Below are 23,952 nucleotides of genomic sequence, written 5' to 3'. Positions count from 1 at the left end.
AAGCTATCCTTCCTGCCCAGAGCTGAAGGTAGTACTCCAGATGGGGTCTAATCAAGGCGCTATACAACTGAAACATCACTTGCTCCCCTTTGTATTCCCACTCCCTTGAGATAAAGGCCAACATTCCATCAGCTTTTTGATTTCTTTATGTGGCTAGAAAGCAGTATTCAAAAATAGGCTGACACAATTGTGCTCAATCACTGTTGAGTGTTTTAAAGCACAACCACACTTAGAATAAACATTAACACTCAATATTTAAAAGATTGCGACAGCTGCCGACGAAATAAAGTAATCGCGTGTGTGCAGTTCCATTGGTTTTTAGGTTGTTCTCGCCGGATCTCCCACAGATTGGTGGCAGAGAAAGGAGGGGAGGGAGTGGGGAAAGGAGGAGAAAATAAATCTCTGCTGCCGAACTGAATAAAATAACAATTAAGAGTTGAATTTGTGTTTCTATCGGTTCATGTTGTTTCTATCAGCTTATGAAAATTAACATTTATGTGCAGAATATTTACTGTGCCCGGGCCTAGTCCCAAGAGCCTATTGGAAGAAGAATAGGGAGTTCTCTAGGTGTCACGGCCAACATTCCTCTATCATAGAACGATTACAGCGCAGAAGAAGGCCATTCAGCCCGTCAAGCCCGTGCCGAATCTCTGCAAGAGCACCTCAGCTTATCACACTATCCTACCCTTTCCCCATAGCCCTGCAAATTATTTTTCCTTCAGGTACTTATCCAATTCCCTTTTGAAAGCCACGATTAACTCTGCCTCCACCACCCTTTCAGGCAGTGCATTTCAGATTCTAACTACTCGCTGCGTAAAATGGTTTTCCTCATGTTGCCTTTGGTTCTTCTGCCAATCACCTTCAATCTGTGTCCTCTGGTTCTCGACCCTTCTGCCAATGGGAACAGTTTTTCTCTATCTTCTCTGTCTAGACCCCTCAAAACTTTGAACACCTAGATCAAATCTCCTCTCAACTTTCTTTGCTCTAAGGAGAACAACCCCAGCTTCTCCAGTGTATCCACATAACTGAAGTCCTTCATTCCTGGAACCATTCTCGTAAATCTTTTCTGCGCCCTCTCTAAGACCTTCACATCCTTCCTGAACTGCGATGCTCAGTTAAGGCTGAAACAGTGTTTTTTAAAGTTTCATCATCATTTCCTTGCTTTTGTACTTTATGCCTCTATTTATGAAGCCCAGGATCCCATATGCTTTTTTAATCGCTTTCCCTGCCACCTTCAACGATTTGTGCACACATACTACTAGGTCTCTCTGTTCATGCACCCACTTTAGGATTGTACCCTTTAGTTTATATTGCCTCTCCTCGTTCTTCCTACAAAATGTATCACTTCACACTTTTCTGTGTTAAATTTCATCTGCCACGTGTCCGCCCATTCCACCAGCCTGTCTATGTCCTCTTGAAGTCTATCACGGTCCTCCTCACTGTTCACTATATTTCCAAGTTTTGTGTCGTCTGCAAATTTCGAAATGGTGCCCCGTACACCCAAGTCCAACTCATTAATATAGCTCAAGAAAAGCAGTGGGCCCAGTACTGACCCCTGGGGAACACCACTATATACCTTCCTCCAGTCCGAAAAACAACCGTTTGCCACTACTCTCTGTTTTCTGTCACTTAGTCAATTTTGTATCCCTGCTGCCATTGTCCCTTTTATTCCATGGGCTTCAACTTTGCTAACAAGCCTATTATGTGGCACTTTATCAAATGCCTTTTGGAAGTCCATGTATACCACATCAATTGCATTTTCCTCATCAACCCTCTCTGTTACATCATCAAAAAACTCAATGAAATTATTGAAACACAATTTGCCTTTAATAAATCCGTGTTGGCTTTCCTTAATCAATCCACACTTGTCCAAGTGACTGTTTATTTTGTCCCTGATTATCGTTTCTAAAAGCTTCCCCACTACCGAGGTTAAACTGATTGGCCTGTAGTTGCTGGATTTATCCTTACACCCTTTTTTGAACAAGGTATAACATTTGCAATTCTCCAGTCCTCTGGCACCACTCCCCGTATCTAAGGAGGATCTCCAACTCCTGCTATCCCCATAGAAATCAGATCAACTAGTCATTCATTAATTTGCCATTTGGGATCGTGCTGTGAGCAAATTGGCTGTCACATTTGCTTATTAACCATCAGTGACTACACTCTAAAAGTAATCGGCTTTAAAGTGCTTTAGAGTTTTTAAGGATGTGATTAGGTTCAATATAATTGTGATATATTTCAATTGTGTCTTTAGAGATATGGCTGTATGCAGCCAAAAGTGCAGGATGTGCCTGTCTGAGGCCTTTACCACTGACCTTGCTGCAATCTTGGGGGAGGTGTAATAAATTAAATGCGGGTGCCTACATCACTAGGAGCTCATCTAGGAGCCCCAAAGGCCACAAGTTGCTGGTTATGAGGGAGGTGTTGGGTTTCCCCCTCTCAAGAACTTGGAATGTCCCCCAAGCATCCTTCTTCACAATTAAATATATATATATATTTTAATTTCTTGTTGCACTTGAGGGTCCAGGCCATGATCCTGGACTGGATCTCTAGGTTGGGGCCCAGATTAGCTGTTCGACAGCCTGCCCTCACCGATAATACATTGGGAACATGCGAACCCTTGACCTCAGGAGTCCCTGGCCCGGACCCCTTGACCTATCATAGCCTCATAAGGGGTTAACAATCAGGCGGGTTCTATAACGGGCGGGAATTCTACACTGTCCAAGCGGTGAGGGTGAGCATTTTCCCCTAAGGCTGCTTTGGCCTAAATCACCAACGATATCTTCTCTGACTGTAACTCTCTGTCCTTCTCCACACATTTTGATCACCCCGTTGCTTTTGATACTGTTGGATCATTCTGTCCCCCTCCAACAGGGCACTGCTCTTTGCTGGTTCCATTCATTCTTGTCCCAAAGATAATGTTACAGCTGAACCCTGATAATTCAACTTGTGGATCATTTGAATTGCGCTGAAAAACCTTGAGTGCCGTTTTATTCCATGTGCCTAATTTGAATTGGTGAATAATTCAAATGTTTTTTGAAACAAAGCTGCTTTTGAATGATGAGGAATAGACTGTACATATGTTTCAATGCTTTCATCTCCTTTGCCCCACAGTTGCAATTACTATACCCTGGGGCTTCATCTTTGGACCCTCCAATTCACCATCTTTTGCTGCCCAATGGCGACATTCTCTACAACTTTGGTCTGGTGCTTGATCCAGAGCTGAGTTTTCTTCTCCAGATCCACTCCACCAGCTTCGAAACATCATCTGGCCCACACTCCCAGCCTTGCTCCTACCCTTTCCGATTGCTGCTGAGATTGTAATCTATCCCTTTATCACTTCAATTTCTAATGCTTTCCCAGCCAGTTTCCTTAATTCCATCCTTCACGTTGTCAGCTGTGGTTCAGTGGGTAGCACTCTATGACTCAGACGGTTGTGGATTCGAGTCCCACTCCAGAGATTTGAGCACAGAATCTAAGCTGACACTCCAGTGCAGTACTGAGAGAGTGCTGTCCTGTCAGATGACACGTTAAGCCGAGACCCCCATCTGCCCTCTCAGGTGAATGTAAAAGATTAAACGGAACTATTATGAAGAAGAGCAGTGGAGTTCTCCCCGGTGTACTGTCCCTCAACCAACATCACTAAAGCAGATTATCTGGTCATAGTTGTTGTGTATGGAGAAAGAGTCAGACTGAACACTGTGAGCTCAAAGTGTGACCTTAGTCTTTTATTGCAAGTCTCCAGAGTGCCTCTCCAACCTGTGAAGCCTCCTTAAATACCTGTGCACCCAAGGGATTATGGGATCCCTTGGGACACCAGGGGATGAGCCCTCTGGTGGCTGTACAGAGTAAATACAAATATACATATATAACAACACTCCCCTCCAAAGTCAATAACTATTTACAATGTGAGTCGATCTGTGTCCCTTCTTGTCCTGGTTGATCATCTCGGTGTGAAAGCTGGTGTTGTTGAATCATTTTTTGGGCCCTCGTTGGGCTGCTGTGTAGCTGGCCTTGCTGGGCTGCCTGGTGTGTTGGGCCCTGCTAGGCTGCTGTGGATGATGGATTCTGCTTCGTGGTCAACCGTGGTGCCGCTGGTGTGTATGTTGGGGGATCAAAAAAGGAAGGGTCCAAGGTGGGTTGCTCAGGATAGTCCGTGAATGTGAGTTTGGTATGGTCCAAGTGTTTCCGGTGAATGAGTCCATTTGAAAGTTTGACCCGAAACACCTTGCTCTTGCTCCCCTCTTTGGCCACATCAGTGCCTGGAAGCTACTTTGGACCTTGTCCATAATTTAATACAAATACAGGATCATTTATTTCAATCTCGCGTGACACATTTGCGCTATCATGGACGCACTTTGTTGAAGCCGCCAGCTCTCTACCTGTTCATGTAGATCAGGGTGAACTAACGAGAGCCTTGTCTTAAGTGCTCTTTTCATGAGCAGTTCAGCAGGTGGGATCCCAGTGAGTGAGTGGGGTCTCATGCGGTAGCTAAGCAGGGCTCGGGATAGGCGAGTCTGCAGTGAGCCTTCAGTTACCCTCTTCAAGCCTTGCTTGATGGTTTGTACTGCTCTCTCTGCCTGATCGTTGGACGCTGGTTTAAACGGGACAGATGTGACATGTTTGATCCCATTACGGGTCATGAATTCTTTGAACTCAGCACTGGTAAAACGTGGCCCGTTGTCGCTCACCAGGACGTCGGGTAGGCCGTGTGTGGCAAACATGGCCCGCAGGCTTTCAGTAGTGGCAGCGGATGTGCTAGCCGACATTATCTCACATTCAATCCACTTGGAGTACGCGTCTACAACCACAAGAAACATTTTACCCAAGAATGGGTCTGCATAGTCGACGTGTACCCTAGACCATAGTTTGGAGGGCCAAGACCATAGACTTAGCGGCGCCTCCCTGGGTACATTGCTTAACTGCAAGCATGTATTACATCTGTGAACACAGGACTCTAAGTCCGCATCGATACTGGGCCACCACATGTGGGATCTGGCTATCGCTTTCATCATTACGATGCCTGGGTGGGTACTGTGGAGGTCATTGATGAAGGTGTCTCTGCCCTTCTTGGGGACCACTACTCGATTGCCCCATAGAAGGCAGTCTGCCTGTATAGACATTTCATCTTTACGCCGCTGGAACAGCTTTATCTCTTCATGCATTTCCACTGAGACACTGGACCAGCTCCCGTGAAGCACACAGCTTTTGACTAGAGATAATAAGGGGTCCTGACTTGTCCAGGTTTTGATCTGCCGGGCAGTGACGGGTGATTGCTCACTCTCAAATGCTTCCATAACCATGGCTAGATCTGCGGGCTGCACCATTTCCATCCCTGTGGTGGGCAATGGCAGCCTACTGAGAGCATCGGCGCAGTTTTTTGAGCCTGGCCTGTGGCGGATGGCGTAGTTGTATGTGGACAAGGTGAGTACCCATCTCTGGATGTGGGCCGATGCGTTAGTATTTATCCCTTTACTCTCGGAGAACAGGGATATAAGTGGCTTATGGTCAGTCTCCAATTCGAATTTTAGCCCAAACAGGTATTGATGCATTTTCTTTACCTGATAGACACAGGCTAATGCTTCTTTCTCAATCATGCTGTAGGCTCTCTCAGCCTTAGACAGACTCCTGGATGCATAAGCAACCCATTGCAGTTTCCCGAAATCATTAGCTTGTTGAAATACACACCCGATGCCATATGACGACGCATCACATGCTAGTACCAAACGCTTACATGGATCATAGAAACATCGAAAATAGGTGCAGGAGTAGGCCATCCGGCCCTTCGAGCCTGCACCACCATTCAATAAGATCATGGCTGATCATTCCTTCAGTACCCCGTTCCTGCTTTCTCTCCATACCCCTTGATCCCTTTAGCCGTAAGGGCCATATCTAACTCCCTCTTGAATATATCCAAGAAAATGGCATCAACAACTCTCTGCGGTAGGGAATTCCACAGGTTAACAACTCTCTGAGTGAAGAAGTTCCTCCTCATCTGAGTCCTAAATGGCTTACCCCTTATCCTTAGACTGTGTCCCATGGTTCTGGACTTCCCCAACATCGGGAACATTCTTCCTGCATTTAACCTGTCCAGTCCCGTCAGAATTTTATATGTTTCTATGAGATCCCCTCTCATCCTTCTAAACTCCAGTGAATACAGGCCAAATCGATCCAGTCTCTCCTCATATGTCAGTCCTGCCATCCCGGGAATCAGTCTGGTGAACCTTCGCTGCACTCCCTCAAGAACGTCGTTCCTCAGATTAGGAGACCAAAACTGAACACAATATTCCAGGTGAGGCCTCACCAAGGCCCTGTACAATTGCAGTAAGACTTCCCTGCTTCTATACTCAAATCCCCTTGCTATGAAGGCCAACATACCATTTGCCTTCTTCACCACCTTCTGTACCTGCATGCCAACCTTCAATGACTGATGAACCATGACACCCAGGTCTCGCTGCACCTCCCCTTTTCCTAATCTGCCGCCATTCAGATAATATTCTGCCTTCGTGTTTTTGCCCCCAAAGTGGATAAGCTCACATTTATCCACATTATACTGCATCTGCCATGTATTTGCCCACTCGCCTAACCTGTCCAAATCACCCTGCAACCTCTTAGCGTCCTCCTCACAGCTCACACCGCCATCCAGTTTAGTGTCATCTGCAAACTTGGAGATATTACACTCAACTGTGGATTGTTCCGGGAAACGGTCCCGCACTGCTGGGGAGGAGTTGGCTGGCTGTCATGAACTGGAAATGGGGCAATGTCAATGCAATTTCTTCTGTGGAGCGAATATCATGCTCACAGGTCCTGGACAAATTTGACTCACTATTTCAGCCCGGCATTGGCACTTTCATGGGGACCAAGGTAGTGATTCACATAAACCCGGACGCCAGGCCAGTACACCACAAGGCCAGAGCGGTGCCGTACGTGATACGGGAAAAGATAGAAGGCGAATTGGACCGCCTGCTGAGGGAAGGCATCATTTCGCCAGTTGAATTCAGTGACTGGGCGAGCCCGATTGTGCCGGTGCTCAAGGCGGATTGGTCGGTCAGGATATGTGCTGATTACAAGGCCACTATCAATCGGGTGTCACTCCAAGACCAGTACCCGTTACCGAGAGCGGAGGACCTCTTCGTGACGCTATCCAGTGGCAATCTTTTTTCAAAATTGGACCTAACCTCAGCTTACATGACCCAGGAGCTGGCGAGTGAGTCGAAGAAGCTGAACACCATCGCGACACACAAGGGGTTGTTTGAGTACAGCAGATGTCCGTTTGGGATTCACTCAACCACCGCGATCTTTCAACACAATATGGAAAGCCTCCTCAAGTCAATTCCAAGGACGGTGGTTTTTCAAGACGACATCCTCATCACGGTTTGTGATACTGAAGAACACCTCCACAAGCTGGAGGAGGTGCTACGCAGACTGGACCGGGTCGGTCTGCGACTGAAAAAGGTGAAGTGCATCTTTCTAGCACCAGGGGTAGAATTCCTGGGGATGAGGGTAGCAGCAGACGGGATCAGACCTACTGCGTCCAAAACGGAAGCGATCCAGAGAGCACCCAGACCCCGTAACACGACAGAGTTGCGTTCGTTCCTTGGGCTCCTGAACTATTTTGGCAGCTTTCTTCCCAAATTGAGCATGCTGTTAGAGCCGCTACACATGCTCCTACGCAAAGGTCGTCAATGGGTCTGGGGGGACAACCAGGAAAGGGCTTTTGATAGAGCACGAAATTTGTTATGCTCCAACAATCTGTTAACGCTATATGACCTATGTAAGAAACTTGTTTTAACGTGCGACGCGTCGTCCTATGGGGTCGGGTGTGTGTTGCAGCATGTTAATGCCAAGGGTCAGTTACAGCCGGTAGCTTATGCCTCCAGAAGTCTGTCCCAGGCAGAACGGGGCTACGGGATGGTAGAAAAGGAAGCGCTTGCATGTGTATATGCTGTAAAAAAAAATTCACTAGTACCTGTTTGGCAGAAAATTTGAGCTGGAGACAGATCACAAACCCTTAACGTCCCTTTTGGCCGACAACAAGGCCATAAATGCAAATGCATCGGCCCGCATACAGAGGTGGGCACTCACGTTAGCCGCCTATGACTATACAATTCGGCACAGAGCACTCGGCAGGCTCCCACAAGCCACCACCGAGGGGGCAACCGAGCATGCTGCTGGGATGGTCATGGCTGTGGAAGCTTTCGAAAGCGAAGGCTCACCCATGACAGCCCGTCAGATCAAAGTCTGGACAAATAGAGACCCGCTACTGTCTTTAGTCAAGAAATGTGTACTTAATGGGGACTGGGCAGCCACATACGGGGAATGCCCTGAGGAATTCAAACCATTTCACAGGTGCAAGGATGAACTCTCAATTCAGGCCGATTGCCTACTGTGGGGAATCCGAGTAGTCATGCCCCAGATGGGCAGAGGGATGTTCATCAGAGAACTCCACAATGAGCGCCCGGGCATTGTCATGATGAAGGCAATTGCCAGGTCATACGTTCGGTGGCCAGGGATAGATGCATACCTGGAACTTTGTGTTCGCAGGTGCAACACGTGCGCCCAGCTGGGCACTGCGCCCAGGCAAGCCCCCCTTAGCCCCTGATCCTGGCCCGCCAAACCATGGTCACGCATCCATGTGGACTATGCAGTTCCTTTCATGGGAAAAATGTTTTTGGTTTAGTGGACGCCTACTCCAAATGGATCGAGTGTGACATTCTCAATTCAAGCACATCCTCGGCCACGGTAGAAAGTTTACGGGCAATATTCGCCGCCCATGGTCTACCTGACGTCTTGGTCAGTGACAATGGGCCGTGCTTTATAAGCATTGAATTCCAGGACCTCATGGCAGGAAATGGTATCAGCCATTTCAGAACGGCACCGTTCAAGCCGGCCTCAAACAGCCAGGCGGAACGAGCAGTGCAGATAATCAAACGGGATGCTCAGAATCCAAGGAGGTTCCCTACAAAGCTGCTTATCACGCCTCCTGTTGCCCAATAGATCCCGACCACACTTGCTCACAGGGGTCCCCCTGCTAATGAAAAGGACGCTCAAAACCAGGTTATCCCTTATACACCCCACCATGAAAGAAATCGTTGAGAGCAGGCGCCAGTCACAATGTGATTATCATGACGGGAATGCGAGGGCGTGATGTATTGATGTCAATGACCCTGTCTTTGTTCTCAACTACGCTGCAGGCGTAAATGGCTCGCAGGCGCTGTGATTGCCAAAGAGGGGAATTGGATTCTGGTAGTTAAATTTACCAGTGGACAAATCTGCCGCAAACACGTGGATCAAACAAAAAGGAGGTTCAGAAACTCCATAGAAGAAGCAGAGGAAGAACACGATGTAGAGTTCACTCCTCCACAGGTGGCCGAACACCGGAACCAAGTGGAGGAGAGCCCAGTCACTGTGGGCAGTCCGGAGAGGCCTGAGGCACCGCAAACAGCAGACACTCAGGCCAGCGCCCAACAACCAGAGCCCCAACTCAGGCGCTCTACAAGGGAGTGTAAACCACCAGAGAGACTTAACCTGTGATCCCAATAAGACTTTGGGGGGGGGAGGTGATGTCATGTATTTAACTGTCATTGTAACCCATGTATAAATTGACTAGTTGTACACTGTGAGAACATTGACCACTAGGTGGTGAACTTGTGGGAGACACTCCTAACCTGGTCTTTCAGGTATAAAAGAGGAAGCTCCATCCACCTTCATCACTTCAGTGCTGGAATAAAAGTTGCTGGTCACAGAGTGACCTTCTCTCAAGCATGGGCCTCATGTGCATTTGTACTGTATAGTAAGGACATATCAAAAATCATTAATATATATTGTAAAGAGCTGGGGTCCCAGCACTGAGCCCTGCGGCACTTCACTAGTCACTGCCTGCCATTCTGAAAAGAACCCGTTTATCCCGACTCTCTGCTTCCTGTCTGCCAACCATTTCTCTATCCACGTCAGTACATTACCCCCAATACTATGTGCTTTGATTTTGCACACCAATCTCTTGTGTGGGAGCTTGTCAAAAACCTTTTGAATGTCCGAATACACCACATTCACTGGTTCTCCCCTGTTCACTCTACTAGTTACATCCTCAAAAAATTCCAGAAGATTTGTCAAGCATGATTTCCCCTTCATAAATCCATGCTGACTTGGATCAATCCTATCACTGCTTTCCAAATGTGATGCTATTCCATCCTTAATGATTGATTCCAACATTTTCCCCACTACTGATGTCAGGCTAACTGGTCTATAATTACCCATTTTCTCTCTCCCTCCTTTTTTAAAAGTGGTGTTACATTAAGGACCCTCCAGCCCATAGGAACTTATCCAGAGTCGATAGACTGTTGGAAAATTATCACCAATACATCCACTATTTCTAGGGCCACTTCCTTAAGTACTCTGGGATGGTAGACTATCAGGCCCTGGGGATTTATTGGCCTTCAATCCCGTCAATTTCCCTCACACAGTTTCCCGCCTAATAAGGATATCCTTCAGTTCCTCCTTCTCACGAGACCTTCGGGCCCCTAGTACATCCGGAAGGTTATTTGTGTCTTCTTTTGTGAAGACAGAACCAAAGTACTTGTTCAATTGGTCTGCCATTTCTTTGTTCCCCATTATAAATTCACCAGAATCCGACTGCAAGGGACCTACATTTGTCTTCACTAATCTTTTTCTCTTCACATATCTATAGAAGCTTTTGCAGTCATTTTTTTATGTTTCCGGCAAGCTTCCTCTCGCACTCTATTTTCCCCCTCTTAATTAAACACTTTGTCCTCCTCTCCCAGTCCTCTGGCTTGCTACTTTTTCTGGCAAATTTTTATGCCTCTTCCTTGGATTTAACACTGTCCTTAATTTCCCTTGTTAGCCACGGTTGAGCCACCTTCCCCGTTTTTATTTTTACTCCAGACAGGGATGTACAATTGTTGAAGTTCGTCCATATGATCTTTAAAGGTTTGCCATTGCCTATTCACCTTCAACCCTTTCAGTATCATTTGCCAGTCTAATCTAGCCAATTCGCGCCTCATACATAAGAACATAAGAATTAGGAACAAGAGTAGGCCATCTAGCCCCTCGAGCCTGCTCCGCCATTCAAAAAGATCATGGCTGATCTGGCCGTGGACTCAGCTCCACTTACCCGCCCGCTCCCCATACCCCTTAATTCCCTTATTGGTTAAAAATTTATCTATCTGTGATCTTTCCTTAAGTTCAGGACCCTAGTTTCTAAATTAACTTTGTCACTCTCCATCTTAATAAAGAATTCTACCATATTATGGTCACTCTTCCCCAAGGGCACAACAAGATTGCTAATTAGTCCCTTCTCATTACACATCACCCAGTCTAGGATGGCCAGCTCTCTGGTTGGTTCCTCGACATATTGGTCGAGAAAACCATCCCTAATACACTCCAGGAAATCCTCGTCCACCGCATTGCTATGAGCTAGTTAGCCCAATCAATATGTAGATTAAAGTCGCCCATGATTACTGCTGTACCTTTATTGCACATATCCCTTATTTCTTGTTTGATGCTGTCCCCAACCCCACTACTACTATTTGGTGGCCTGTACACAATTCCCACTAGCATTTTCTGCCTTTTGGTATTCCATAGCTCCACCCATACCGATTCCATATCATCCAAGCTAATGTCCTTCCTTACAATTGCATTATTTTTCTCTTTAACCAGCAACCTCACCCTGCCTCCTTTTCCTTTCTGTCTATCCTTCCTAAATGCTGATACCCTTGGATCTTGAGTTCCCAGCCTTGGTCACCCTGGAGCCATGTCTCTGTGATGCCAATCACATCGTATCCGTTAACTGCTATCTGCGCAGTTAATTTGTCCACCTTATTCCGAATACTCCTCGCATTGAGGCACAGAGCCTCGCAGGATAGCGCAGATGAATACGTGGCTTGAGCAGTGGTGCAGCAGGGAGGGATTCAAATTCCTGGGGCATTGGGACCGGTTCTGGGGGAGGTGGGACCAGTACAAACCGGACGGTCTGCACCTGGGCAGGACCGGAACCAATGTCCTAGGGGGAGTGTTTGCTAGTGCTGTTGGGGAGGATTTAAACTAATATGGCAGGGGGATGGGAACCAATGCAGGGAGACAGAGGGAAACAAAAAGGAGACAAAAGCAAAAGACAGAAAGGAGATGAGGAAAAGTGGAGGGCAGAGAAACCCAAGGCAAAGAACAAAAAGGGCCACTGTACAGCAAAACTCTAAAAGGACAAAGGGTGTTAATAAAACAAGCCTGAAGGCTTTGTGTCTTAATGCAAGGAGTATCCGCAATAAGATGGATGAATTAATTGTGCAAATAGATGTTAACAAATATGATGTGATTGGGATTACGGAGACGTGGCTCCAGGATGATCAGGGCTGGGAACTCAACATTCAGGGGTATTCAACATTCAGGAAGGATAGAATAAAAGGAAAAGGAGGTGGGGTAGCATTGCTGGTTAAAGAGGAGATTAATGCAATAGTTAGGAAGGACATTAGCTTGGATGATGTGGAATCTATATGGGTAGAGCTGCAGAACACCAAAGGGCAAAAAACGTTAGTAGGAGTTGTGTACAGACCTCCAAACAGTAGTAGTGATGTTGGGGAGGGCATCAAACAGGAAATTAGAGGTGCATGCAATAAAGGTGTAGCAGTTATAATGGGTGACTTTAATATGCACATAGATTGGGCTAGCCAAACTGGAAGCAATACGGTGGAGGAGGATTTCCTGGAGTGCATAAGGGATGGTTTTCTAGACCAATATGTTGAGGAACCAACTAGGGGGGAGGCCATCTTAGACTGGGTGTTGTGTAATGAGAGAGGATTAATTAGCAATCTCATTGTGCGAGGCCCCTTGGGGAAGAGTGACCATAATATGGTGGAATTCTGCATTAGGATGGAGAATGAAACAGTAATTTCAAAGACCATGGTCCAGAACTTAAAGAAGGGTAACTTTGAAGGTATGAGGCGTGAATTGGCTAGGATAGATTGGCGAATGATACTTAGGGAGTTGACTGTGGATGGGCAATGGCAGACATTTAGAGACCGCATGGATAAATTACAACAATTGTACATTCCTGTCTGGCGTAAAAATAAAAAAGGGAAGGTGGCTCAACCGTGGCTATCTAGGGAAATCAGGGATAGTATTAAAGCCAAGGAAGTGGCATACAAATTGGCCAGAAATAGCAGCGAACCTGGGGACTGGGAGAAATTTAGAACTCAGCAGAGGAGGACAAAGGGTTTGATTAGGGCAGGGAAAATGGAGTACGAGAAGAAGCTTGCAGGGAACATTAAGGCGGATTGCAAAAGTTTCTATAGGTATGTAAAGAGAAAAAGGTTGGTGAAGACAAACGTAGGTCCCCTGCAGTCAGAATCAGGGGAAGTCATAACTGGGAACAAAGAAATGGCAGACCAATTGAACAAGTACTTTGGTTCGGTATTCACTAAGGAGGATACAAACAACCTTCCGGATATAAAAGGGGTCAGAGGGTCTAGTAAGGAGGGGGAACTGAGGGAAATCTTTATTAGTCGGGAAATTGTGTTGGGGAAATTGATGGGATTGAAGGCCGACAAATCCCCAGGGCCTGATGGACTGCATCCTAGAGTACTTAAGGAGGTGGCCTTGGAAATAGCGGATGCATTGACAGTCATTTTCCAACATTCCATTGACTCTGGATCAGTTCCTATGGAGTGGAGGGTAGCCAATGTAACCCCACTTTTTAAAAAAGGAGGGAGAGAGAAAACAGGGAATTATAGACCGGTCAGCCTGACCTCAGTAGTGGGTAAAATGATGGAATCAATTATTAAGGATGTCATAGCAGTGCATCTGGAAAATGGTGACATGATAGGTCCAAGTCAGCATGGATTTGTGAAAGGGAAATCATGCTTGACAAATCTTCTGGAATTTTTTGAGGATGTTTCCAGTAAAGTGGACAAAGGAGAACCAGTTGATGTGGTATATTTGGACTTTCAGAAGGCTTTCGACAAGGTCCCACACAAGAGATTAATGTGCAAAGTTAAAGCACATGGGATTGGGGGTAGTGTGCTGACGTGGATTGAGAACTGGTTGTCAGACAGGAAGCAAAGAGTAGGAATAAACGGGTACTTTTCAGAATGGCAGGCAGTGACTAGTGGAGTGCCGCAAGGTTCTGTGCTGGGGCCCCAGCTGTTTACATTGTACATTAATGATTTAGACGAGGGGATTAAATGCAGTATCTCCAAATTTGCGGATGATACTAAGTTGGGTGGCAGTGTGAGCTGCGAGGAGGATGCTATTAGGCTGCAGAGTGACTTGGATAGGTTAGGTGAGTGGGCAAATGCATGGCAGATGAAGTATAATGTGGATAAATGTGAGGTTATCCACTTTGGTGGTAAAAACAGAGAGACAGACTATTATCTGAATGGTGACAGATTAGGAAAAGGGAAGGTGCAACGAGACCTGGGTGTCATGGTACATCAGTCATTGAAGGTTAGCATGCAGGTACAGCAGGCGGTTAAGAAAGCAAATGGCATGTTGGCCTTCATAGCGAGGGGATTTGAATACAGGGGCAGGGAGGTGTTGCTACAGTTGTACAGGTCCTTGGTGAGGCCACACCTGGAGTATTGTGTACAGTTTTGGTCTCCTAACTTGAGGAAGGACATTCTTGCTATTGAGGGAGTGCAGCGAAGGTTCACCAGACTGATTCCTGGGATGGCGGGACTGACCTATCAAGAAAGATTGGATCAACTGGGCTTGTATTCACTGGAGTTCAGAAGAATGAGAGGGGACCTCATAGAAACGTTTAAAATTCTGACGGGTTTAGACAGGTTAGATGCAGAAAGAATGTTCCCAATGTTGGGGAAGTCCAGAACCAGGGGTCACAGTCTGAGGATAAGGGGTAAGCCATTTAGGACCGAGATGAGGAGAAACTTCTTCACCCAGAGAGTGGTGAACCTGTGGAATTCTCTACCACAGAAAGTAGTTGAGGCCAATTCACTAAATATATTCAAAAGGGAGTTAGATGAAGTCCTTACTACTTGGGGGATCAAGGGTTATGGCGAGAAAGCAGGAAGGGGGTACTGAAGTTTCATGTTCAGCCATGAACTCATTGAATGGCGGTGCAGGCTAGAAGGGCTGAATGGCCTGCTCCTGCACCTATTTTCTATGTCTATGTTTCTATGTTTCAGGCTTGTCTTTTTTACACACTTTGACCCTTTAGAATTTTGATGTAAAGTGGCCCTTTTTGTTTTTTGCCTTGGGTTTCTCTGCCCTCCACTATTACTATTCTCCTTTCTATCTTTTGATTCTGTCTCCATTTTATTCCCCTCTGTCTCCCTGCATAGGTTCCCAACCCCTGCCATATTAGTTTAACTCCTCCCAAACAGCACTAGCAAACACTCCCCCGAGGACATTGGTTCCGGTCCTGCCCAGGTGCAGACCGTCCGGTTTGTACTGGTCCCACCTCCCCCAGAACCGGTTCCAATGTCCCAGGAATTTGAATCCCTCCCTTCTGCACCACTGCTCAAGTCATGTATTCATCTGAGCTATTCTGCGATTCCTACTCTGACTAGCAACACAAGCAATTTGTTTGAGCATAACAATTTTCTCGCTTTTACAAAGGCATTTTTTTGGCTCTTGCCCCAAACCCATTCATCCCCTTTTTGTAGTAAGGCATGCATTGGTTCGAACATTGTGCTGAGATCCGGGAAGAAGTTAGCAAAGTAGTTCAGGAGTCATAGACATGACCGCAGCTCCGTCACGTTCTGTGGCCTCGGTGCGTTCTCGATTGCCTCCGTCTTCGCGTCGGTGGGCCTGATGCCGTCCGCCGCAATCCTCCTTCCCAGGAACTCCACTTCAGGTGACAGGAAAATGCACTTCGTGTGTTTTAACCTGAGCCCTACGTGGTTGAGTCGACTAAGAACCTCCTCCAGGTTCTCCAGATAGTCAACTGTGACCAAGATGTCATCCTGGAAGACCACGGTGTGCGGAACCGACTTCAGTAAGCTTTCCATGTTTCTCTGGAATATAGCTGCCGCCAATCGGATTCCAAACGGGCATCTGTTATAAACAAAAAGACCTTTATGCGTGTTGATGCAGGTGAGGGCTGTGGTGTATGTAGGCACCTTTAGTAATGACTCCACGAGGCAGGGTATGATACTTAAACTGTGTTACAGACATCACACAGCGAACAGGCATGCCTACACAACAAGGGCCTTCGATGATTCCTCCAGTTCCTGCGACATGTAGGCTGAAGTCAGATCCAGCTTCGTAAACGTCTTTCCTCCCACCAGCATTGCAAACAGGTCGTCAGCCTTTGATAGTAGGTATTGGTCCTGCAGGGAGAAACGATTGAGTTACTTTGTAATCGCCACAGATTCTGACGGTGCCATCTCCCATGAGGACTGGGACGATAGGACTGGCCCACTCGTTGAACTCGATCGGGGAAATGATGCCCTCTCTTTGCAGCTGGTATAGCTCGATCTCTACCCTTTCTCTCATCATGTACGGTACTGCTCTTGCCTTGTGATGGATGGGTCGCGCCCCCGGAATTAGGTGGATCTGCACTTATGCTCCTTGGAATTTCCAAATGCCTGGTTCGAACAGCGAAGGAAATTTGTTTAAGACCTGGGCACACGAAGTGTCGTCAGCGGGCAATACCTCTCGGACGTCGTCCCAATTCCAGCGTACCTTTCCCAGCCAGCTCCTGCCGAGCAGCATGCGATCATCGCCCTGTACCACCCAGAGTGGTAGCTTGTGCACCGCTCCATTGTAGGAGACCTTTACGGTAGCACTGCCGATTACAGGAATCAGTTCTTTTGTGTAAGTTCTTAGTTTCGTGCGAACTGGAGTTAAGACTGGCCTTGAGGCCTTGTTACACCATAATCTTTTGAAAGTTTTTTTGCCCATGATGGACTGGCTTACACCCGTGTCCAGATCCATTGACACCGGGAGTCCATTTAGTTCACATTCAGCATTATTGGGGGACAATTCATGTGCACCCCATGTACCTCTGCCTCCTCGATCTGAGGCTCTGGTTCGTTGTGATCCTCCGTTGATCTGTCCTCCTCTGCAACATGGTGGTTTGCAGGTTTAACAGGTTTTGCAGCTCGCCTGCACACTTGTTGGAGGTGTCCCATTGTTACATATCCCTTACAATCGTACTCTATCGGCATGAATGGAAACGATGATCACCCCCGCAGTGCCAAAAAGGTGTTAATGGCCTTGCATTCATCACCCTTGATGGTGGACTCTCAGACATCTGCTGACGTTTGGCTGCAGGTATGTGTGACCTGCCCTGTACGTTACAATTTGAAAACAACATCACTTTGTTCACAGTACTTGTAGCAGCACTTGTGTGCTGAGAGATTTGCTTAGTATTGTCACTGGTGGCAATGAATACTTGGACTATTGCTATGGCCTTACTCAAGGTTGGGGTCTCTACAGTCAAAAGTTTGCGAAGTATGGTTTCATGGCCAATGCCAAGCACGAAAAAGTCTCTGAGCATGTGCTCCAAATGTCCTTCTAATTCACAATATCCTGCAAGGCGTCTTAGCTCGGCGACATAACTCGCCACTTCCTGGCCTTCAGATCTTTTGTAGGTGTAGAACCGGTACGTCACCATCAGAACGCTTTCCTTCGGGTTCAAAAGCTCCCGGACCAGTGTGCACCAATCGTCGTACATTTTCTCCGTGGGTTTCGCTGGAGTGAGCGGATTCTTCATGAGGCCACATGTTGGTGCCTCACAGACTGTGAGGAGGATTGCCCTTCGTTTGGCGGCACTCGCTTTCCCATCTAGCTCGTTGGCCACGAAGTATTGGTTGAGTCGCTCCACAAAAGTTTCCCAATCATCTCCCTCCGAGAATTTCTCCAGGATGCCCACTGTTCTCTGCATCTTTGGGTTCGCTATCTGTATCTTGTCGCCAGTTGTTGTGTATGGAGAAAGAGTCAGACTGAACACTGTGAGCTCAAAGTAAAGACCTTAGTCTTTTATTGCAGGTCTCCAGAGTATCTCTCCAACCTGTGAAGCCTTCTTAAATACCTGTGCTCCCAAGGGATTATGGGATTCTTTGGGACTCCGGGGGATGATCCCTCTGGTGGCTGTACAGAATAAATACAAGTATACATATGTTTGTGGGAGATTGCTGTGCACAAATTGTCTGCCATGTTTCCTACATTACAACAGTGATTACACTTTGAAAGTAATTTAATGGCTGTACAGCACTCCGGGATGTCCTGTGGTTGTGATAGGTGTTATATAAATGCAAGTCTGTCTAAATTGCAGAATGTTGCCGCCTGCTTCCTTACCCACTCAAAGCCCTGCCCCTTCACCACTCTGATTCTGTCCAGGCTTTACTTCCTACCTGTTCCCACTCCCCGATCAACTTCGAAATCCTTGTTTTTACCATCCAATGTTTCCAAGGCCCCTCGTACCTCAGTAACTTCCATCAGCGCTGTGTACCTGCTCACACCCTCTGACACTGCTGTATTCCTCGTTTCCTCTTCCCCCCTTCTACACTCCACCATCAGTGACCACTCTTTCCGGTGAAGGGAATAGAGGGATGGGGGTGGGGCGTAGAGTGGGTGGGAGGGGGCGCAGGGTGGATGAGATCATTAGAGTGGGAGGAGGCTCGTGTGGAGTATAAACACCAGTTGGGCCGAAAGGTATGTTTCTGGGCCATAGACTCGATGTAATGTGCCATTCTCTAGAACTCACTTTCCAAATTCCTCTACCTCACCTGCTCCCTTCTTGATTTCAAAAGCTCCACCTACCCCCAATTCTTCACAAAGCAAAGCGTTCTGAGATGTCTTTCTGACATTAGCAATGCTATATAAATTCAAATATGTTCCATTGGCGCCTCCTATGTTCATAAAGAAAGTGGCAAATGTAAGGGAGTATTGCAGTCCCAAACATGTATGGTTTTTGGTCAATTGGCAATCGAAGTAATTTTATTTCCTCACAAATTGCAACTTTTCAACTGAACTTAGTTTCATCCATTGGTTTAACGGAGCCTGTTATCTTTCAGGTGTACGTTTCCTGCGGAGAGACGTGGATAGATCCTAAGCTAATCTCGGCGGAGCAGAAGAAACGTCTCCACCTTAACAGCCTGACATATGATGCCGCTTTGATCCGCAGTTATTGTACCATGCGTAATCCTGAAGGTAGATCGAATTTTGGCTGTCCCCTAAGCGTCCAATATGGCAGGCAGGAAATCCTCCCCGATGCGCCATCGGTTTGTGACACACTGTCCACTGGCACAAACGCACTGTTTGAAGAAAGCAACCCTACACTCCTGATGGTGAGCAAGGCTTCTCCTGGGTCTCAACAGTGGCCATCGGAGGCGGTATAAAATGCGCACCTCTGTCCTGTTGGCCCTGCCCCAGTCCCTGCCATCACCTGAGATTTGCTGAAAAGGAGAGTGCTGCACTTGGAGGTCACAGGCCTTCACCTGCGTGCTGCCCTCCAGGCTCCACAGCAGCAAAATTGCCATAAGACTATATAATTCTGACCTTGCTGCAGATACTGAAGTGTCAGCCGTAGCTCAATGGGCAGCACTCTCGCCTCTGAGTCAGAAGGTTGTGTGTTCAAGTGCCACTCTAGAGACTTGAGCACAAAATCTAGGCTGACACTCCAGTGCAGTGCTGAGGGAGTGTTGCACTGTCAGAAGTGCCGTCTTTCGGATGGGATGTTAAACCTGCTCTCTCAGTTAGACTGAAAAGATTCCATGGCACTATTTCGAAGAAGAACAGGGGAGTTCTTCCTGGCCAATATTTATTCCACAACCAACATCACTAAAACATTATCCGACTGATATCATTTCCTGGTTGTTTGTAAATTGGCTGCCATGTTTCCTACATCACAACAGTGACTACAATTCAAAATCACTTCATTGACTGTAAACCGGTTTGGAAAAGGGGTTCTAAAAATGCAAGAAGTTCTTCTTCAAACACAGAGCATTTAGCATCCTATTTTAACATGCGTTATTACCATGCAGATTTGGTCCTTGAGGTTCTGGGCAGTCTCGCACCTGGAGCCAAGCTGGTGTTAGGTGAATGTGCCGTGTCCATTGATCATGAGGAAACCATTTGCGAAGCAGATAAGCAAGACCAATCTTGCTCCATAACAAATGATGACAACCACTACAAGGATGGAAACATCTTCAACGATTTACTGTAAGAAACTGGAGCCATTCTGCTCAAAAACCTTAGAATGTCTGAATATAGCAAAAACTTTGTTGTAGCTGTTTGCGATTGATATCTTGACCACTGTTTTCATTAGCAGTACTTTTGGTTGTCAGCTATACTGATAGGAAGAAAAGGTCAATAGATGGTTTTATTTAGGATGTCATAGGAACATAGGAATATAGGATGATATGATCAGGAATGGGCCGATAGGTATACTCTTCGACGGTACTTCATTGGCTGTAAAGCACTTTGGGATGTGAAAGACGCTGTGCAAATGCAAGTTCTTTCCTTCTTTAGTTGAAAATCTCAGTCCAAACTTGTAAGCTCACACAGCACAGAAGGAGGCCATTTGGTCCATCATAAGAACATCAGAAATAGGAGCAGGAGTAGTCCATTTGGCCCCTCGAGCCTGCTCCGCCATTCAATAAGATCATGGCTGATCTGATTGACTCAGCTCCACTTCCCTGCCTGCTCCCCATATCCCTTTACTCCCTTATTGCTCAAAAATCTGTCTATCCCGCCTTAAATATATTCAATTCCCCAGTTTCCACAGCTCTCTGGGGCCGAGAATTCCATAGATTTACAACCCTCTGAGAGAAGAAATTTCTCCTCATCTCAGTTTTAAATGGGCGGCCCCTTATTCTGAGACTATGTCCCCTAGTTTTAGTTTCCCCTATGAGTGGAAACATCCTCTCTGCATCCACCTTGTCGAGCCCCCTCATTATCTTAGAAGTTTCAATAAATCACCTCTCATTCTTCTGAACTCCAATGTGTATAGGCCCAACCCCCTCAACCTATAAGTCAACCCCCTCATCTCCAGAATCAACCTCGTGAAGCTTCTCTGAACAGCCTCCAATGCAAGTATATCCTTCCATAAATACTGTGCCGGCTTTTTGAATTAGTCTCACTTTTCCGCTTTTTCCCCGTAGCCCTGCACAATTTTCCTTTTCAAATATTTATCCAATTCCCTTTTGAAAGTTACTATTGAATCTGCTTCCACCGCTCTTTCAGGCAGCGCATTCCAGATCACGACAACTCATTTCATAAAAATAAATCTCCTCATCTCCCCCCCTGAATTTTTAGGCAATTATCTTGAATCTATGTCCTCTGGTTGCCAGCCCTCCTGCCAGTGGAAACAGTTTCTCTTTACTTACTCTATCAAAACCCTTTGTAATTTTGAACACCTCCATTAACTTTCCCTTTAATCTTCTCTGCTCAGAGGAGAACAAGCCCAGCTTCTCTAGTCTCTCCACATACTTCAGCATTAATTTTCTCCACCTGAAACTTAATATTCTTTTGCATGGAACAACATAGAAATTACAACACAGAAATAGTTCAACCAAACCAGTCCTGTGTATTCTTCACATGAGCAGGAGTCCTAATCCCATGTGCCCACCCTGTTCCCACATCTCTTTGATCACCTTTACTTCAACCATCTTAAATGTTGATGTGGTATCTCCATCAGCCATTAATTTAGAGCAAGCCGTTGGTTTAGTGATAGCATTCATCACCTCTGAGCCAGAAGGTGGAGGGTTCAAACCCCGCACCAGGAAGCTCTGACAAGCTCTAAATTCTGGGTTAACAGCCAGTGGGATACTTGCGCCTGGAGGTTGTGGGTGAACCCCTCCCCTCCTCATTGGATAAGAACATAAGGATCTAAGAATTAGAAGCAGAAGTAGGCCATTCGTCCCCTCGAGCTTACTCCACCACTCAATAAGATCATGGCTGACCTTTTACCTCAACTCCACTTTCCTGCCCTATCCCCATATTCCTCGATCACCTTAATATCCCAAAATCTATCGATCTATGTGTTGAATTTACTCAACATATACTCAAAACATATAAGATACTGAGGGGGCTTGCGAAAAGTAAAAGGGGACATGGGTTAATATCACTTGTGACACTTTGGATAGTTTTGGGTGTCGAAATTGATGAAGTCCTCGCCCACCCACGTGCCACGCAGAGGACCGCCGATGGCCGCCGAGGTCCATAACGGTTCTTCGGGCGGGATTTTCATTATCCAGGTCCCTCGAAGGTCAGTGGGCAGCAATTCTGCAACATATTTCCTCAAGAGCTCTCATTCTCAGTGGCAAAGATGCTTGCAGCCCAAGTGCTGCCGAGGATGGGGTCGAGCCCACGGAGAGACCGAAGAACTAAAAATAATGTTATGTATGCAATAAAGGTTCAAACTGAGTACTGTTTAACTAAGCAAGGTACAACCATGGCTCTTTTATTTCAGCCCAAAGTGCCTGACTCTCAGAATGGCTGGACTTTTATACCTGAGCAGCACCATGTGCGTGCTGCTCAGTGGCCTCCAATAAGGACACCATCTGGTGGCTGCAACAGCATGTACATACATGACAATAACCTCCTCTGAGATCTTATCACAGTCTTTCACAGGTTAAGACGGTCCGGTGCTTTGTGCTCCCAGGTTGATCGTCTCAGTTCGATTCCAGCCTTGGGTGAGTGTGCGGGATCTGTTGTAGCTGATGGCTGGATGACTGACTTGTTGGGGGTGGCATTGGCCACGTCAGAAATTGCAAGTCCATTTTTATTGAACAGATCCGTGATGGAAATTCCGGGTTCACTGATGACCCCTGAGTCCTCTGAAGACTGCTGGTAGGTTGGTTAGTCGTTGATGGTTTCTTCGTCCGACTGTTCTGGCTCCGTGTGTGTGCCTCAGCTTTGTCTGATCCATGTGTTCCTTGCAAGTTTGCCCATTCTTGAGCTTAATAACGGATACTCTGTTGCCCTCCTTGGCCATGACTGTACCAGTGATCCATTTGGGACCCTGACCATAGTTCAACACATATACAGGATCATTAACAGAAATCTCGTGTGATACAGTTGCGCGATCGTGGTACCCTTATTGACTTTGTCCTCTGTATTCAACATGATTATTTAAATCCGGATGTACCAGAGATAGCTTGGTCTTAAGACCTCTTTTCATCATGAGTTCAGCAGGCGAGATCCCTGTGACTGTGTGGGGCCTTGTCCTGTAACTCAGCAGTATGCAGGACAAGCAGGTCTGCAGTGACCCTTGGGTTACTCTCCTCATGCTTTGCTTGATAATTTGTACTGCACGTTCAACTTGCCCATTGGACGCAAGCTTGAACAGTGCTGACCTTACATGTTTTATGCCATTAAGTTTCACAAACTCCTGAAACTCCTGACTGGTGAAGCACAACCCATTGTCGCTCACCACTATGTCAGGCAGACCATGTGTCATGAACATAATGTTGAGATTCTCTCTGGTTGCCGTGGACGTGCTGGATGACATGATTGTGCACTTCATGCATTTCGAATAAGCATCCACCACCACTAAAAACATCTTGCCCAGGAAGGGACCTGCAAAATCTACATGGATCCTGAACCAAGGTTTGGATGGCCACGACCACAAACTCAGCGGCGATTCCGCTGGTGCTTTGCTGAGCTGCATGCAAGTGTTGCACTGATGCACACATGCTTCCAGCTCAGAATCAATTCCTGGCCACCAAATGGGACCTGGCAATGGCCTTCATCATCACTATACCCGAATGTGTGCTGTGTAACTCTCTCTCCCTTTCTTAGGCATTACAACGCGATTGTCCCACAATATGCAATCTGCTTGAATAGACAGTTCATTCTTGCGACGAATGTACAGTTTGGCATCCTCGCACATTTGCTTAGGTATGGCACCTTTTGAGGATGCAACCCTTTACCACTGATAAAATAGGGTCCTGGCTGGTCCAAGTCTTAACTTATTGAGCCCTGACAGGGGTTCCTTTACTCTCAAAAGCATCCATGATTAACATTAGATCCGTC

General features: G+C 46.6%; 1 protein-coding gene across 7 annotated transcripts in view; it reads left to right on the top strand.

Moving 5' to 3' along the window:
• Nucleotides 1–23,952, top strand: part of LOC139280046 (doublecortin domain-containing protein 1-like) — a 761,217-nt gene that overhangs the window by 556,473 nt on the left and 180,792 nt on the right. For all 7 annotated transcript variants that reach the window (XM_070899504.1, XM_070899503.1, XM_070899506.1 and 4 more), the window contains 2 exons: nucleotides 18,990–19,125; nucleotides 19,959–20,136. In XM_070899504.1, the coding sequence (XP_070755605.1) occupies nucleotides 18,990–19,125; nucleotides 19,959–20,136 (314 nt within the window). The remainder of the gene's footprint in view (nucleotides 1–18,989; nucleotides 19,126–19,958; nucleotides 20,137–23,952) is intronic.

This window comes from Pristiophorus japonicus, chromosome 14, assembly GCF_044704955.1.
Source record: "Pristiophorus japonicus isolate sPriJap1 chromosome 14, sPriJap1.hap1, whole genome shotgun sequence".
Lineage (NCBI taxonomy): Eukaryota > Metazoa > Chordata > Chondrichthyes > Pristiophoridae > Pristiophorus > Pristiophorus japonicus.
The sequence above is the reverse complement of the archived record's forward strand: the minus strand, read 5'-3'. Positions and strand labels throughout refer to the sequence as shown.